Source organism: Sinocyclocheilus anshuiensis, unplaced genomic scaffold, assembly GCF_001515605.1.
Source record: "Sinocyclocheilus anshuiensis isolate Anshui unplaced genomic scaffold, SAMN03320099.WGS_v1.1 scaffold1638, whole genome shotgun sequence".
Taxonomy (NCBI): domain Eukaryota; kingdom Metazoa; phylum Chordata; class Actinopteri; order Cypriniformes; family Cyprinidae; genus Sinocyclocheilus; species Sinocyclocheilus anshuiensis.
In genome coordinates, this window is record NW_015542885.1 from 957,062 (window position 1) to 975,886 (window position 18,825).

The window sequence follows — 18,825 nt, forward strand, 5'->3', positions numbered from 1 at the left end:
GTCATCTACTCATCAAAGGCTTTATCCTCTGATTCAGTGCAGCCCCAACAACCTAGGCCCCCTGTTTTCATCATCCTCCTTCACTCATCTATTCTTTTTCTGCCCTGTCACTTTCGATTCTTCAAGGCCTCCCTCCAATGTATTACTAATGGCACCCCACCAAGAAGAAGAAACAGAGAGATGAGATCCCAGATTTCTCTTTAATAAAGACTTCGTATAGGCTTTGATGGCAGGTATTCGTATAGGGTTTGATGGCGGCTGGGGTTGAATGTTGAAGTTTGGGCATTTTGTTTAAAGGAAGTTCTTGATGCTTTGTCAGATTTAACACAACCATAGATCATAAGATGACATTTTAGAGAGTGCACCTCAAAACTTAATAACAGGTCACAAAAACGTAGTTATATAAATACACTCCTCAAGAAAAAGAGATGATGTGAGAGAGACAGATAGAAGAAGGAAAAGTCAGTTTGAGAACCAGAAAGCGTCATCTACTCATCAAAGGCTTTACTATCAAAGGAAGCAGACACAAAAGATCGGCACGTAAACAGCCACATTAATTATTAAAACCCACTGGGGTGTTTGGACTTGACCGAGTTTGCATGGATGGATGGAAGAGGGGGGACCCCTAATTAAGGAATGGATCAGAATACATCAAAGACTACCTAACACATTGCATGGGTGGGGACAGAGGCTGATCACATGGTAATGAATGCAGGAGTTAAGCTACGATGCGCATTACTCACCCTGCTGTCGAGCGTAGACAGAATATGGCATCCAGCATATAATGATATCAACATTAGTATTCATTATTGGATCTGAGCCCTGTTGAGCAAGCATCTTTGTTAGGAAAACTGCAGAAGACGGGGCCAAGCGAGGTCGGGTTTGTCTGCAACAACGTCCTCCAAGTAGGGGGTCAGAGTTCAGGTGGTTTGACTGAGACGGACACCCACCGCATTCACTTGTTAAGGTGCAAAAAAAAAACACTTTCATGCTGCAATCGCTGACGTGGAAGGTAGATGGGACGACTTCAGTCCATGGCTTTCATAGACCATTCGAGCCTGAGGAGATCAGACTGGTTCAACACTTGCCCTAAAAATCATCCACCACCTCTCAGTACCGACTTCAAAGAATGAGAGATATGAGAATGTGTGTGTGTGTGAGGGAGGAGAGGTTTGTGTGTGAAGAAGGGATAGGGTTTATATAGGGTTTATAAAGGGGTCATATGATGCTTTTTTAAAGATCATTATTTTGTGTGAAGAGATGAGAGGAATAAAGAGTGAGAAAGGAGGATATAAGGAAGGATGGATCAGGGCTGAAATGCAGTGTGCTCCAGATTCACTGATGATTAAAAGTCTTGGAATCAAAGCAGCTCTGTAACTAAAGCCCAGAGTGAGAGAACAAGAGAGGAAATAAAAGAGAGATGGAAAGACAAAGACAGAGAGGAGGGGCTAAAAGCTTTAGACCGGAGAAGGTATGTTACTTATGTAATTATCTGCATTGCAATCCTGTTCTTAATGAGTATTTTTGTCTTATTTTTTAGTTGAAGGGGTAGTTCACCCATTCATTTATCATTTACTCACCCTGGTGTTGTTCCATGGCCATATACCATACTTTATTTTCGGAACAACAAAAGGAGACTTAAAAAAATGTCCTGTTTGCGCTCGTCCTTATAATGGCAGCGAATAGTGACCAACATCAAGCTTAAAAAAAACAAAAGCATCAACAAATGGTCCCATGCGACACATGCTGTATATCACAACAGTTGGAGTAAACTGCTGTGCTAATTGAATTTCATGAATGCACAGTCGTGCACAGAAGACCAACAGCCAAGATCAGGATTTTTGTTAAATAATACATTATATGTGATGTGCTGTTCCAATCTAGAAGCGCTTTTCATTAACTGTAAGCCGTTCTATTCGCCGCGGGAGTATTTGTATTGTTTTTCACCAAAACCTATTGTATACCTTTTTCTAAAGCTTGGTGCTGCTCACTATCCACTGCCATTATATGGACTAGAGTTGGACTTCATATGAGTCTAATTTGTCTTACTGCACTAAGAATACTAAGTATAAATAAGTTAAAAACAAGTGGAAATGTGCAGCATCTTATGCATGCCTGTATTATGGATTTTTTTCATATTTTTTCTAAATCAGTGTTTTCCCAAGAAAATATCTAAACATCCTTAAAGCAAGATAAATTTAATTGAGAAGCAAGGTTGTGTAAGATAATAAGACTTACAACTTACAATAAATAATTATTCATAATAATAAATATTAATAATTATTATTAATACTTTTAACAATTTCATTTTATTACCATTGTTTTTTGGTGCGTCTGTGTAAAGCATAAACCTAAATAATTTTTTCATCATCAGATTTCATAATTTCCTTCATGTTTCTTGTAAAAGGAGACTCTAATATTTATTAAACCTGGTCAGGATTCATCCCCATACAAAACAGAATCAACAACTTTTAAGCCACTGCATCAACATGTCTCTGCATGGGGTGGGGGAAAGGATTTTGGCAGCTGGATTGCTTGCCATTGGATTTTGTTCCTCCCGTGTTTCTTATACAAGCAGTTTCTAATATTTATCAAACGGATGCTGGTTAAGATTCATCCACATACTTTTAAGCCACTACAAAAACATCTCTTACCATGGGGTGGTGGAACAGATTCCAGTAGCTGGATTTATTTATTTATTATTTTGTTATTATTTATTCATTTATTTACTGAAGTACAAAAATAAGCCTGGATTAAAGACAAAATTGACGCAAAAGTTTTGCTTGCTACAGTATAAGAATCTATATGCCAGAATTTCAAGGCAACATTCAGAATTCAAATTAAAATGTTTACTTCAAGTGCTTTCTTCTAAAAGTATGGCATAATGATACACACTTTTGAATGGAATCCACTCAATATATTATACAATTGTGCATCTCAAGTATATATTACAAGATAATTTGTGGTATTTTAAAAATACTCTCAGCTTTAGCTCATACTCTGCAGATAAACAAACCAAAAGGTATACTTTTCACACCATATTTACTAGGGATGTGCCGATACGATTATCGGTACCGAACGGTTCACGGGGCAAATTCCAAATGGAAGTGATCATCCCTATCCCCTTGGCGTTGGGACTTTGCAGTGAGCAGGGCATGTGCGTGCCATTATGTAGTCGTTTGGAATGCACTTGGCAAAGCGAGCGACATAATTTCCTCATTATCTTCAGCTGGCATGTTCCCGTGACGATGCAGCACGGTGTCCGTCAGAAGATGTTGCTGTTTTACTGTCATAAATGTCTTTTTTATTGTTGTTAGCATAACTGTTGCAAATAAACATACATTTTATATTTTAAAAAGTTGTTAAAATATGATATATAATATATAAAAACGAATATATGTAAAACTTTTTAAAATATAAAATGTTTTTTTTTTTTTCTCGTTTTTTTTTTTAAGCGAATCTGCTGACGGACACTGTGCTGCGTTGTCACAGGAACATGCCAGCTAAAGATAACGAGGAAATTACATCGCTCGCTTTGCCAAGTGCATTCCAAACGACTACATAATGGCACGCACGTGCCCTGCTCACTCCAAAGTCCCCACTCCAAGGAGATAGGAATGATCACTTCCATTTGGAATTTTCCCCGTGAACCGTTCAGAACCCATACTCGTATCGGCACATCCCTAATATTTACATTTAGTCATTTAGCAGACTCTTTTATCCAAAGCGACTTACAAATGAGGACAATAAAAGCATTTACTCTTTAAGAGTAAATTTTACTCATTCATTTTACTCTTAAAGTATTTACTCTTTATATATCTGACTACATCTCTCTTACTCTTCCTCCTTGGATGTGGATCCATTTGTCTCTTGCATCACATCCATCCAGACTGCAGTGCAATCCCCCATAGTCACTGCCTCTCAACATCTCCACAAGCTATCCTTGCACCGCAAACTTCTCCTTAAGCACCTCGTATCACATTACTCGTCTTTATCCTGCCACTACTAATCATAATGCAGCAGTTGTGCAACTTCTAAGATGCTTCTTAGACCAGAGAAAGCTCATTACCCTGAGCGATACACCCATAAACCTTGTTAGTTTTTATATTTAAAAATCTAATGTGAACTGATCAGCACATTAAAGGATTACTCTGGGTTAAGTACAAGTTAAGCTACTATACCAACATCAGCTGTAAACAATATATTTACAGTTATGCAGTTATAATGGAGGTCTATGTGACAACAAACAACAGCTGCCCCATAGACTTCCACTGTACAGTATGTGCACTTCTGTAAATATGATGTTAATAAAGTTTAACTGGTATTTAATACAGAGTGCTGCTTTAATAAAGATCATAAGTCACATGTAATATTTGACTATTTGACATGTAATAAAGTCACAAATGGAACATTCTTCTAAAATGTTTGATAGTGACTTTATCCTCTAAATGTTATGACTTTTTGCTCATAAAAGGTGTAATTATTCTTGAAGCATTACAACTTTATTCTCAAAATCACAGATTTTTATTATTATTTTAACATGGCACTAAAACATTCTCATATTATTTAGGTGCTGTGACTGCTCACTATTTCACAGTTTATAGTTTTTCACCATTTTAATGGCCAAACCTTTTTGCAAATTACTTCTGCAGTTTATATAAGACTTTAAGAGTTTATATATATTATATACGACTTAAAAATGTTATTATAAGTAGTTTTAGATGATTTGCAAGTCACACTGCATGGCAATACCAGCACTGTCAACTACCCAATAACAGTCATACACTTAAAAACAACACAAAATCTAGTGAGAAATATCCAATATCACTGCATCGGAACTTAAGCATGCCACTAGTCATTGCAGCTAGGAACCGTTCTGCATGAGTACGGTCCAGCAGATAGGGTGGTGGTGCGGACAGTCTCTATCTAAGGAAGTCTTCACGTCACTCACTGTGGCGATCACAGCCTTTAATTGGCCTATTATTCTACAGGAGAGGAAAAACTGAAGCAACAGACCGAGGTAAATAATTGAAGGGGAAAAAAGGCGACATTTGGGGCTTCAAAACAAGCAATCTCCTCTGCCACCCGCCCCCTCGCTAACTCTCTCTCCATTGCCCCCTCTCGTGAGCCTCTGCCTGGTGTGTTCCTGTTCACCAAGCCCAGCTTTTATCCCATCCCCTCTTCCAACATCACACCATCGCTTTCTGCTGTGGGTCCACAAAAATATATACTGTATCTGTGTGTGCGCACATAAAACTGTGTGATCTCTAAGTGAACGTGTACGAGAAAAAGTGTGTTTGAGCTATATTTTTTAGTGCCGTGCCCCAAGGCTTGAGCTGATGTCTTGCTGAGTACTCTACACAGCTGTATCGGGGCATGGATGTGCAGATGAGGGTGTGTTTGTAAGCTGGTACAGTTGGCATACCACCACACACACACACACACACACACACACACACACACACACAAAACCCCTTGGGGTAAAGGAGCAGCGAGTGACAGACCACAAGTAAATATCTCTACACAGTATCTGTATGTGTGTGTGTGTGTGTGTGTGTGTGTCTCAGTGTGTTTATGTGTACCCCCAAGCTCTCGTCATAGTGTCGGACCTACATTCAAATTTGCTTTGCTCTTTGGGCACAATTTCTAACCATCCACAATCATAAGCACATTACACTACTGAAAATGCTCTCTTAACATCAATCTGACAGAACAGAGAAGCAAGCCTGAGTAAAGCATATAATGTGAAGAACAGAACAATGACAGATAAAGAAAAAAGAGCTGTCTAAGACACAACGGAGAGGGGGAAGGGTGAAGAAGATGCTAATATAAATGGACAGAGTCAGAAAGAGGAAGAGGAACAAAGGCAGACTGGCAGGAGGGGTGAGGTTAAAGCGATAGTTCACCCAAAAATGACAGAATTCAGTCATCATTTACTTGTACATTCACGTTTAATGAATGGAAAAGAGAAGCAGGAACATTCTGCTAAACTTTTCCTTGTGTGTTCCACAGAAGACAGACAGGTTCCAAACAACATGTGAGTGAATATTGACTGAACTTTCATTTTTTGGGTGAACTATCCCTTTAAATACAATGATTTAACAATATAACAAGATTTTTCGAAGTTAAAGTCCCCCTGCAGTGACTAATTGTATCCATTAAAACTCATCTTTGATAATGAATCAAAATAACAGATTTAAATATTTTTTCCCATGAAAATAATTTCTTCAGGCCTTAAAATGGGTTGAATATAACTCTACACTCTTACCTCATTTAGTACACATAGGCCATATAAATATGCAAATTAGTAGATATTAAAATCACCAGATAGACATTTACACAACGTTATAAATAGATTTTCACCACAGGGGGTATTTAGTAAAATAAAATAAAAGATAATTGTAATACATTCTACAAGAAAATACTATTTCAGTCTTTCTACTTTAAAATTTCACGTTTAATTCAATGTGTTAGTTTATGATTTTTGTAATAATTTGTAAAATGCACAAGCAATTTCTGAGTCAAAATTGTTTCTACACCAAAATTAGAAAAGATCTCTCAAGGTTTGCGTCAGCATCAGTCCATTGACACTTAGCAGGAAATTAGTTTGATTCCTCACCTCGGTCACATCCTTCACTCTGTGTGTGTGTGTGTGTGTGTGTGTGTGTGTGTGTGTGTGTGTGTGTGAGCGACACGTCTATGTTTCACATTTTTAGAGACTGTTTTGCTACACTGCAGCTTTAAAGGGAACATGCTGAGCAGTGGTGTTAACCAATTTTGTCTTGAAGCATATTAAAAACACCAGACAAACAGTGTTAAAAATAGATTTTCACCACAGGGGGTATTTAGTAAAATAAAATAAAAGATAATTGTAATACATTCTACAAGAAAATACTATTTCAGTCTTTCTACTTTAAAATTTCACGTTTAATTCAATGTGTTAGTTTATGATTTTTGTAATAATTTGTAAAATGCACAAGCAATTTCTGAGTCAAAATTGTTTCTACACCAAAATTAGAAAAGATCTCTCAAGGTTTGCGTCAGCATCAGTCCATTGACACTTAGCAGGAAATTAGTTTGATTCCTCACCTCAGTCACCTCCTTCACTCTGTATGTGTGTGTGTTTGAAACCAATCTGGATGATTAATTTAGCTTTTGTGGCTCCAAACCCTGGCATTTCAAGTCTCCAGCTGCTTTCAATGGTCTTGAAGTGACAATCACACACACACACACACACACACATTGGCATTCGTATGCCACCTCTACTCTCACCATCCTTCATCTCGCACACACTCCTTCCAGAGTCGGTCGGTCCCTCTGACCCATCGAGACTCAGTGGCCACAGTAATGCTCACAGCTCGGCAGGGGTCTGGTCTCCAACGATTTCTGTTTGTGTGTGCGCACCATTGCGCGTACATTGCTTTTATCATTGATTCCACTGCCCATTCTCCAAATGGACTTGGCAAAAACAACCCAACCAGCAGGCAGTAAACACTGCACACCCCATTACAGAGGAGGAAAGGTTAAAGTCTTAGGCTCATTGTTTTCATTACTGCTGCATAATAGAAGCACAAAATAAAGGCACAGCGTGGATGCACGTTTACCCAATGCTGATGGGTTTTTAAAGGACTACTTCACTCAAAAAAATGAAAATTGGGACATCATTTCAAAACTCACCCTCATGTTGTTCCAAACCTGTATGACTTTCTTTCTTTTGTGGAACACTGTTTCAGAACAGGGGCTGAAGCTTACAGACTTTAGCAAGCACCAGGTTGCTTATATTCACAGTTAAGAGCTGAATGGTCTGAATGAGTCATTCACAAATCAAACTAATTCAGTTCTTGAGTTCAACACACTGATTCAAAGATCCAGTCACAGCTAACTAGAAGTGAAGATCACCAGTGAAGGACTTTTTTAATTTCTTAAATTGCCTTGCATTTCACTCTGTTCATGACTTCAGAAGAAGTGAGAAACATCTCTGTGATTCTTTTATGATGCTTTTGCAGTCTTTATTGAGGCCTGAAAGCTTCAGTTCTCTTTCATTGTAATTATATGGAAAATAAAGAATTACACTCCATACGGAAATGTAATATATGACACACACACATTTATATAGCCCTGTATCAAAAGTGATATTGCCATATATGATACCTGGTGAATATAAAGGTGAATATAAAAATGTGTACATAAAATGTGTATATGTACACATTAATAATATTTATATGATGATTTTTATATGGTATTATATGTAGCAACCATATATTATTTATATACAGTGGGTACGGAAAGTATTCAGACCCCCTTCTTTCCGTACCCACTGTATATTCAACATGAAAAATGTATTACACCAAAAATATATTACACATACATAAACAATCAAATATATTACATTTGCGTATGGGACCACTTGTCTTCCACTGAAGAATGAAAGTTTTGGAAAATTTGGAACGACTTGTTGGTAAATGATGACACAATTTTAATTTGCGTCAACTGTTCCTTTGAGGACATATGAAGTAGTGAAGTTAAATGTAGTGCCTTACCAGAATCCGATCTTCTGATTTGCCACTCTTGTTCTCTACTTTGATAGCGCTCACCAACTTGATTGATGTCTTGTCGATAACTCGTCTGATGCTCTCTGCAAAATAGAAAGTCGATGCATAAATGGCAGAAGAAACTCTATCTATCTCAACACATATTTTCACTGCACGTAGGGTCAGAAAATAACTGCTTTACACCCATATGCTTTATTTTTACACCTTTTCCACTTGTGTGGGTGGTCTTTCTGCATGCATACTGTACATATCAACACACAAATAAAAAGCACCTCAAGATGTCCTTCAAAGCAAAAGCAGAAAATAAATGAGAAAAGTCATTCTCTTTATCTGTTTTCTCACGTATATGACACTTGTGATCTAATTCCTGGAATATGCATTTTACACTTTTACCAAGAGGAAAGACTCAGAGAAGGAAGAGAAAGGCAAGCGAACAGAGGAAGGAATAAAAGAGGAAAGAGGGAGAGAAGGATCAGAGCGAGACAAACAGTTAATGCAGTCGCAATCAACATTAATCTGTGTAAGACCCAATCACGAGATCCAAGGCTTTCTGACTGATGCTAAGAACAGCAAATGGCCAAACTAGAGCACATGTTTCCATTACAGCGAGTCACGGGAGGATAAATAAATGGGTAAATGGGGTAGGGATATGTAAATGTGCACAAAGAAGAGTGAAAGAGAAGATGAAAAAAGAAAAAGAAAAAAAAATGTAATAAGTGATGGAGTGAGATTTAGATCAGATGAAAGAAATGGAGACTGAGAGAAAGAGAGATGGAGAGAGAGAGAGAGAGAGAGAGAGAGAGAGAGAGAGAGACCACACATTTGTGACTTCGCTCCCCTTTTTATTAGGGGAATCTAAAGGCTACTATTTTCTAGCAGCATAGAACGTCTTCAATCACTGTCATTCATATTGTGGTATAGGTGATCAGTCATGCCCACTATTCCCCCATTTCTTAACCTTTGCTAACTATTATTGTCATATCTAGTCGTATTTTTCATCTTTAAATAATGTTACCATTTTAATGTTTTATTTTTGTTAAATGTGCTCATTGCTAATTTCTCATTTTACACTGTACTTTTTATTTTAGCTGATTACGTCATTCTGAAATGCTACATTCTGACCGGTCAAATATTTATCATGTAATAACTTAAATGTAGCCTATATTTGTCCTACACTACACCAGTTTCATGTTTCTCACATCACTCTATAGCCTCTTTCTTCTCACATAATCCAATAATTTCAGCTCAAATCAATAATCCACATCCATTTATATATTTATTTAGCAGGAACCAGGCAGCCATTAAAAAAGCTTTGCATTGAGGTCCACATCACTTTGTTGTGGGATTATTTCGCAATGACGACCAACTGACTGTACATTATCCCATTTTATTGTCTTATTTGTTAATGCTACTTGTTTACTCTATTTTAATTTTACCTTTTTAACACATCAAGATTTTAGATAAAAGATTAATTAGCATGAATTCAGGCATATTGGTATTGACATGACTGTTGTCTAAAGTGGCCTAACTGTTCTGAATTTACCCTTAAGTATGTATAAGAAAGTGTATATTTAAGGTGTTGTGACTGGTCACCATTTTTGTTGACCTTCCAGCTTTTCCAAACGGAAAAATAATATTAAAATGCCAACCTATATGAGCTATTAGTAGGGCTGGACGATATGGCCAAAATTGATATCACGATATATTTCTTAATTTCGGTCGATACGATATAATTCCGATATCGATATGACCACTATTTATCTGAAATAGAAATCTTTTGTAACATTATAAATGCCTTTATCATCACTTTTGATCAATTTTAAGCATCCTTGCTAAAAAAAAGTATTAATTTCTTTCCCAAAAAAAATTATAAAAATTATACTGAATGGAATAGTGTATAATGTTACAAAAGCTTTTTATTTCAGATAAATGCTGATCTTTGGATCTTTCTATTCATCAAAGAACCCTGAAAAAATTTTTTACTCAACTGTTTTAAATATTGATAATCAGCAAATCAGCATATTAGAATGATTTCTGAAGGATCATGTGACACTGAAGACTGGAGTAATGATGCTGAAAATTTACCTATGTATGATCACAGGAATAAATTACATTTTAAAATCTATTCAAATAGAAAGCAATTTTAAATAGTAAAAATATTTCAACATTTTACTGTTTTTGCTGTACTTTGGATCAAATAAATGCAGACTTGGTGAGCAGAAGAGAATTCTTAAAAAAAAAAAACATTAAAAATCTTACTGTTCAAAAACTTTTGACTGGTAGTGTAGGCTGATTATTCTTATAGATTGAAACAAATGTGCTTCAGCCAGAAAAAAGGGTATGAAAAGTGCTCCGAGTCGCTCCGAATGCCACTTTCCCCTAGTTGATTATACTTATAAAAACTATACATTTAAAATATTTTATCCAGAGCCATCATCAGGGAAAGACAAACGGAAACATAGTCCCGGGCCCAAAGCAATGGGGGCCTATTACCGTCCCCTGGTATAGCCAACTGGTCCCAAAAATTTGGTCCTGTACCCTTTAAATTAAAGTGACAACCCCTGATATTATCATAACAGTATATGTATTGGCACTTTACAAAAAATGGTAACACTTTACTTCAAGGGGTGTGCATAAGACTGACATGGCACCTTCATATTCATGACATGACACATGTCATGAATATGAGGGAGGTTTTATGCATGTTTATGACAACTGTCATTAAGTGTCATTCGCTCAGTTATGTCATTTTTAATGCAAATATGACATTATTTGACCTAACCCTACCCCTACCCTTACCCCTAACCATAGCCCATAACAAAGACATCTCAAACAATGTCATCTTTGCATTAAAAATTACATAACTGAGCGAATGACACTTAATGACAGTTGTCATAAACGCATAAAAAACCTTCATATTCATGACATGTGTCATGTCATGATTATGCAGGTGTCATGTCATGATTATGAAGGTGTCATGTCAGTCTTATGCACACCCCTTCAAGTAAAGTGTAACCCAAAAAACTTATACATGGTAAGGTTAAGTTAACCAGTTAACAAGTTATCATTTCTAGCATTGCTTTTCCCCCCCGGTGCACTAAATGGAAATTGAAATAGAGAGCGCGAGGACAGTAAATACTGGGTTAGTAATAGGGATTAATTACCAAAGGAAGATAATAATGTGTTAAGGTAATTAACAGTGAGAGCGCTCCAAATGTCAAACTGCCAGTGTGTGTTTAGTGTGTCATTGTGTGAGGGCGCATCACCGTGCTCAAAGATGACGGCCTCTATGATGAGTATGTGTGTTCAGTTAGCCCTAGACACACATAATGAATGTGACTGAAGTGCATCAGCCTCTCCGTGAAATCGCGTCAGCAGGGATACGCAAATGTGTAAAGAACTGAAAGTAACTCATATCCGAGACATATCAAAGGAAGAACAGCATCATGCGCGCACACACACACACACACACACACAACTACCTACACAGTGCAGGTAAACGCAACAGACACAAGCACGTTCATGAAACCAACTGATCGATTTGCACAAATTTAGTCTTTTTGAAGATGGACACGAAGTGACCGTTATTAAAGCGACCATAAGCACACATGCTCACACGCAAAATGATTTGTTTTTCTACCGTTAAGCACATCCAGTCTGTATGTGAAATCCTTACATCTCCACAAATCTGTCACCTTATCAAACATTCAGCGCTGTGAGGATTTTAAACCACTAAAACACAAAGCACCGGCCGCGAGCGGGGACGCGCTTAACAAATCCCATGGTGCGCGTGTCGAATGTCGGATAGGAAGAGGAAAAAAGAGCGATTGGATTTACTCACCTGTCATTTCCCGACTCACGGTGAGAAAAGCAGTCGCGACGGTGTCTTTGGATGCCATGACGTCCAGCGACCTCTCCTCTTCCTTTCCTTATCAAGCAGGAGCAGCTATAATGCTCGCTCGCTCTCAGCCAATGCCTATAAACATATCATACTGAACAGAGCCAGCGAGGGGAGGAGGAGGAGGGCATGAGAGAGGAGTTCACACACAAGTGTGTCTATGTAAAGCGATGAATTGATGCAAATGCAAGGTCTGTGCCTGGATGAGAACATGACTCAAGTCATGTTTCCACTCTTTCATCTTTTTGACTCATATTCAGTATATTTAAGTGTAGGCCTATGACACAGATAGATAGATAGATAGATAGACCCTTGTGAAGTATATTTAAGTGTATGACACAGATAGATAGATAGATAGATAGACAGACTGACTGACAGACAGACAGACAGACAGACAGACAGACAGACAGACAGATAGATAGATAGATAGATAGACCCTTGTGAAAACGAAGTGCGTTTAATTGTATTGAATGTGCACTTGTAGTGTACTTTACATTTTAAAAGTATATTTAAAAAAACTAGTGTTTTTAGATAATATTAATGAAATAAAAGGCTACTTAAGTGTACCTAAAGAAAGTACACTTTCAGGAATGTTTTTAACACACGTACTTTTTTAAGTGCACGTTGTAATAAATGTCAAATTTAAAAATGTTTTACTTTAAAGTAAATTTTAAATCATGTTTTAATATTTTGTCATGCTTTAAAGGTTGACTTAACTATTATCAAGCATGTGAAGTACTTGATTATAATTTTAATTCATATAACATTTAAAGATAATACATTTTAAATGTACTAAATTGCAACTTTTTCAATACAAATGTTTAATTACAAATATATTTAAATAATACATTTAAAGCATTACTTTGTCCACACTTAAGCATATTCTTTTAAAAGTATGCTCAAGTCTACTTTTTTTTTCTTTTCTTTTTTTTACAAGGGGATAGGCTTAGAGACTAATAAATATGCTAGTGTGCTCTTAAATATTGATGAAATTCACTTTTAGCAGATACACCGAACACATTTAAAATGTACAGTCTTTCTCTCCTGGGAAAACAGACCAAAAATACTGATGACTCACCCTGCACTAGACAAATTATTGTCCAATCAAATGCTCCCTAGAATGAGTAAGTCCCTCCCCCAAGACCACTTGCAACTGACTAGCAACTAAAGGCTTTAGGGCTAATAAAAAATAAAAAAATTCTAATATGTCCCACCCAAACCGCTCTATTCAACAGGAAATACATCAATGCGAGAAAGAAAACTGTGTATTATACAACTTACTCCAACAGCATCAAGACAGTCATGCACCTTGTTAGCAGTAAGAGTGACAGACCTCAGCATCTGCCTGATGTGTAATTGCTAGGAGGTGTTTGTGACTAGCATTTTGAGTCTATACGGTGATTCAGTGTTTAAAAACGGGTATTTATAGAGACTAGTGTCAGTGTCCTTGGCAGTCAGAGAAATAGAGTCTCTCTTTCATAATAGAGTATTTTAAAATCCCCGTCACTCATAAAAGGATAATACAGGCAGCAAATGATGTCTGTGATTGGACAGAACGGTAAATGGGCTCCCTGAGGACCATGGCACACTTTCTCTCTCTATGATGATCGCTATTAGTGCCTATCCTTCCCTCTACACACATTTCCTGCGTTTCTCTGTTGCTCTGGCACTGCTTGCTCTGTTGAAACCGTGTCTGCCCTACACTTACCCCTAGGCAGATTTTGTGTTTGGAAGGGTGGGTAGCAGGGGGAAGGGCAGGAGGCGACTGGCTTTGGAGTTGTCCCTTGTACTAACCCTCTGGGCCTGGGTATATATCTACTCAATGAGATGATGTGCGTGTGTGTGTGAGTATGTGCATTTGTGTGGTTTAAGGGAGAAAAAAGATCATGTAAGTCTAACTGTTGGGATAGTGGAAGAGTGCAGCCTGAAGGGAGTATGACAGAAGAGATGGACTAATGCTAAACAAAATATAGACATAGTAGGAACAGGAACGGAATAGACGTATTATGTGGATGTGGCTGAAGGATTAGATAGAATGACATATTTCCATTCAGATCAGCAGATTTTTAGCAGAATGAGCATAAGGATATGTGCAATAATTTCATAAATATTCAGGAAATGTTAAAAAATATGGATTATGCATGTTGCAATGGTTTGTATAAAATAGTATATAAAATCCAATATATTCAATGATCATGCAATGATTCATACAATACAAAACATGGATTTTATTCTTTATTTTTTCAGTTAAAAAGGCACTGCTTTGATATGCTTCCTTGGGTTATTCTTGGCTAAACTTGAGCTGTTCATAATTACAGATGCTGATATAAAAAGGCTCAATTTAAAACTTATATAGTGCTGCCACCAAGTGTCTACATGCAAAAACCACATCCTTCCTCCAAACCCTGATGAACGATTACATATTTGTTTAAGGATAACATGCATTTCATGACAGCTGCATGTGTAAACAATACAACTTACAAACTACCAAACTTAAATGGAGAAGAAAGGGACATTTTGGTCTCATTTTTCACTGGATCACAAAGTCTCACGTAGGAACCTTTCCCAGCCAATCCGAACCCAGGATAAACAGGCTCTTTAAAAACAGTTTGGTGCTTATAAATGAGACTCATGTTGTCAGAAACATTGTAAAATGCCAAGATTCCAGCCCTGTAGTCCAAATACACTCCTATTTTGGAGCCATGTGATTGAAACTTCGAAAATATTGTCTTATTGTCATGCCAAAATTCTACATGGACACGCTCACAGCGTAGTCCCCATGATTGGGCATTTCTTCCAAAAAGTGTACGCTGCTTGCCTTTTCTACGGATCCCTTGGTAGGACACAGCAATGCAGACCCAAGTGCCCCCGCCAATCTCTACTTCCCAATATTTAGGGGACCCTCTGAACCCTTCATTGCACAGGATTTGTGCCCTGCAGTTAAACCTCTGAGTGTGTTCAGGATAGTCCTGAAGCAGGTGTGTGGCCATCACCTCCCTGTTCTCATTCCTCAAGATGAGACATTCATGTGCTGAGTTGGTATTAAAAGTGAGTTTTGATGCATCTGAGGTAGACAGATGAAAAGATTAAATATTAGCACAATCAATAAGGGGGTACTTGCCATATCAGAAAATAAAATATTTTCTTCTGTGTGTTCAGTTCTATATTGGAAAACTTACACTGTAGAAACTCCTCTCGTGTCTGCGGTGGTGGCGATCTTACAATTCTAGTGTTTCTCACTGCAAAGAAAAATAGTTAAGGTGATTTGTATACATAGGATGCTTCTTAATCAGAAGGCTGAAGAGTCCTTCTAAGCATTAAACACTAGAATGAGACAGTCTAGTAAGCACGTCATGAAAATGACAGCACAAAAATCTTTATACTATCTAAATTCCTGTTAAAGCGAAACAACCTGTAGCCATTGCCATTACATACTGAAAAAGTTTAGTGCCAACTATCACCAATTCTTTTTTGTGAATTGGTATGTGTGCAAAGGATTGTGGTTGATCGGGGTGGATCCTTGAATTAAGGATGCAAAACGAAGGATGATTTCAAAGGATCCTTCAAATTGAGACGGCCGTTGTCAGCACTTGATGATGTGGCAGCTGAGTTATGCAGCCTTACTAGGATGCAGCCTTTTGACTGAGAAGCACAAATAATATAATCATGAAATATATTTAAATTAAAACTTCTACTAACCTTTTCTGGAAATTGTGAATAAACTCAACTTGCTGGTCGTGTTTAGCTTTTCTATTAGTTCACTAACTGCCATGGAATCACGCTCAAAAGAATTGTACGGATGTACAAGGAAGACAAAGGGTTTTTTATACTCAGTCAGCAAAGGCAGAGACACAGCGCTCTGTAGAAAGAGAGAGAAAAAAACACCTCGAATGTGACTTGAACATTTACCTGAATATTTTACAAGACAAGTCAACAGGCATCCATTTCTGTTTCACAGCCATTTTCAATCACTGTACCTCTAGAAATCGAACATCATTGTTTGTATGAGAGAGCAGCTCCAGGTGTTGTAGATCAGCATCTAAGGGCCTCATATTACTGATCTCCTGCTGTAGAGTCTTTATGAATCCCTCCGCTTCCCTCACTGCAGACTTTGTCTGTCCTTGGATCAGCTCTGTCACTTTGCTTTGATTGTCCTTCATAGACTGGATCAGCTCGGTGATATTCTTCTCATTCTTCTCCAGTGCCTTATTTGCTGAAGCCTAATAATGAAGAGGGAGCAGAGTGGATGTCTTAACTTTAGCTATGCAAGCAATACCATACCATTAAAAATGAAGACAGTTACCATTTCAAAGCAAAGATAAATGCCCTTTAACCTTGAAAATCTCCACAGCTTGTCTAAGCTCTTGCACATCTTTCTCCTTAGCTTCAATTATGTCAGCGGTCCACTTCTCCAACTCCCCCAACTTAATCTTAAAAAGAAACATTCAGTTCAGTTGCAGTTCAACTCAGTAGTACAAATTCTAGTGTTTTAAAGTCTTTGAACACTTTTATTGGCACTGATAGTACAGAAAAAAATGACATAAGCCAGAAGATGTGTGCTAACCACTGGTAATAGGCTGGTATCTGGCCATTTCAAATCATTTTGTATTTCAAATCACATTTCTGACCTGTTTATTGGCCACTTCCTCTTCCACTGGGATGACATCATGACCTCTGTGTTTATCAGTAATGCACAGGTGACAGATGCACAGCTGGTCTGTGCGGCAGTACACAAACAGCATTTTGCCATGATCAGGGCAGATGTTCTCCTGCAACACTGCATTCGGCTCCACAAGCTTGTGCCTCTTTCCCACGTGCAAACTGTTATGCACGACAAGATGATGCTCACAGTATGAAGCTGCACACTCCATACAGGTCTGTTCGGCTTTGCGCTTCTTTCCGATGCATGCATGACACTCGACATCTGTGGATCCACTTGAATGAAGAGCTGGAGCTGTTTCCTCCATGATTGTGGATGTGCTGGCACTGGCAGTACTTGACTGAGTTTCGTTTCCTTGTAAGTATGATTATGGCACTGGCATTGCGGAATTCAAATTTTAAGGATAAGGGTGTGGTTTCAGCCCCGGAGCCAGAGCAATGACTCAGAGTACTGCTATTGACAAAACCACTGAAAGAAGCCAAACACTATCCTTTCACACACACACACACACACACACACACACACACACACACACACACACACACACACACACACACACAATAAATAAATACATAAAAACCTAATCGAACAGTGAAAGAAACAACTCTACTGTACTATTATAGGCCTATACTATATACACATGCATACACACACACCACCATTCAAAAGATTGAAATTAATAAGATATTTTAATGTTTTTGAAAGAATTCTCCAATTGTTACCAAGGCTGCATTTATTTGAAAAAAAGTAGCATTGTGAAATATTATTACAATTCATAATAACTCTTTTTCTATTTTAATATATTTTAAAGTGTAATTTATTCTGAATTTAAGCTGAATTTTCAGCAGCCATTACTCCAGTCTTCAGTGTCACATGACTCTTCAGAAATCATTCTAATTTGCTGATTTGGTGTTCAATGTTAAAAACAGTTCTCTTGCTCGCAGCGGCGCACATTTTTAGTGGAATGACAAAGCAAATTCTGGTAAATGTATCCCTTTATTTCAAATACAATACATCATCTAGCTTACATCTGGAGTTTTGTTTTTTTTTTTCACATTTTTTAGTATTATTTTTTTTCCCTCCTGGTACGAAAATGTTACTACACTTATTTTACACATTCATTTATCTTATGGCATACATAACTCCATGAATAGAAGCAGCATATTCAAGAATGAAGTCATCAAATTAATAAATACAAATATTACACTTGAATGTGTTAGCAAGAATTACTGCTCCTTAATCCTTAATGAGATGAAAACTCATTTTTAATCGTAATGTTATTGCTTGTACATTTACAATAGCCGGTGTTGTCCTGATAAATTAAGGAATGATAAATTAATGCTAAATTAAGGAATATTTTGTTTTCTGAATTATAAAATTATGAGTCAGGTTAGTGCAGGGGTGGGCAAACTTGGCCCTTCCAGGTCACTTTCCTTCAGAGGTTAGCTCCAACTCTAATCAGACACACCTGAACCAGCTAATATGCACTTTTTTCCAGCCAAAAATTAAAATTCTGTCATCATTTACTCACCCCCATTTTTGGCTGAACTATTCCTTTAAACAAACCACAAAAATAACTAATGAATTGCAATATTTATCTGAAGGTTTTTTTACCAGACTGAGTACTGTCTTGGGAATACAGCAGCAAGATGTTCCCGATACCTGTGCCTATGATGCCTTGTTGCCCTTGTTGCATGTACCCTGAGTGTTTCTTT

The 18,825-nt window shown here is 37.5% G+C and overlaps 2 protein-coding genes across 2 annotated transcripts in view; both read right to left on the reverse strand.

Moving 5' to 3' along the window:
* LOC107694635 (leucine-rich repeat-containing protein 16B-like) overlaps positions 1-12,517 on the reverse strand; it is a 58,119-nt gene extending 45,602 nt beyond the window's left edge. The window contains exons 1-2 of the mRNA XM_016494319.1: positions 12,394-12,517; positions 8,541-8,635 (exon numbers count right to left, since the gene is read on the reverse strand). Of these exons, the coding sequence (XP_016349805.1) occupies positions 8,541-8,635; positions 12,394-12,451 (153 nt within the window). The 5' untranslated portion in view covers positions 12,452-12,517. The remainder of the gene's footprint in view (positions 1-8,540; positions 8,636-12,393) is intronic.
* A 2,193-nt stretch (positions 12,518-14,710) lies between these two features.
* On the reverse strand, positions 14,711-18,806 carry LOC107694636 (tripartite motif-containing protein 16-like). The gene is made up of 7 exons (XM_016494320.1): positions 18,725-18,806; positions 17,079-17,464; positions 16,785-16,880; positions 16,428-16,670; positions 16,150-16,309; positions 15,630-15,689; positions 14,711-15,514 (listed from the first exon to the last, which is right to left on the reverse strand). Exons 1-7 carry the CDS (start codon positions 18,804-18,806, stop codon positions 14,928-14,930), a joined length of 1,614 nt encoding a protein of 537 aa, XP_016349806.1. The 3' UTR covers positions 14,711-14,927.
* Between the last annotated feature and the right edge of the window lie 19 nt (positions 18,807-18,825).

Excerpts from the sequence above, each read along its gene's own strand:
- LOC107694636 (XM_016494320.1), bottom strand. The coding sequence starts at position 18,806 with ATGCAACAAGGGCAACAAGGCATCATAGGCACAGGTATCGGGAACATC. Across the intron at positions 16,881-17,078 it reads AGGAAGTGGCCAATAAACAG|ATTAAGTTGGGGGAGTTGGA; the intron begins GTCAGAAATGTG and ends TTTCTTTTTAAG. Across the intron at positions 15,690-16,149 it reads ATTCACAATTTCCAGAAAAG|TGAGAAACACTAGAATTGTA; the intron begins GTTAGTAGAAGT and ends TTTTCTTTGCAG.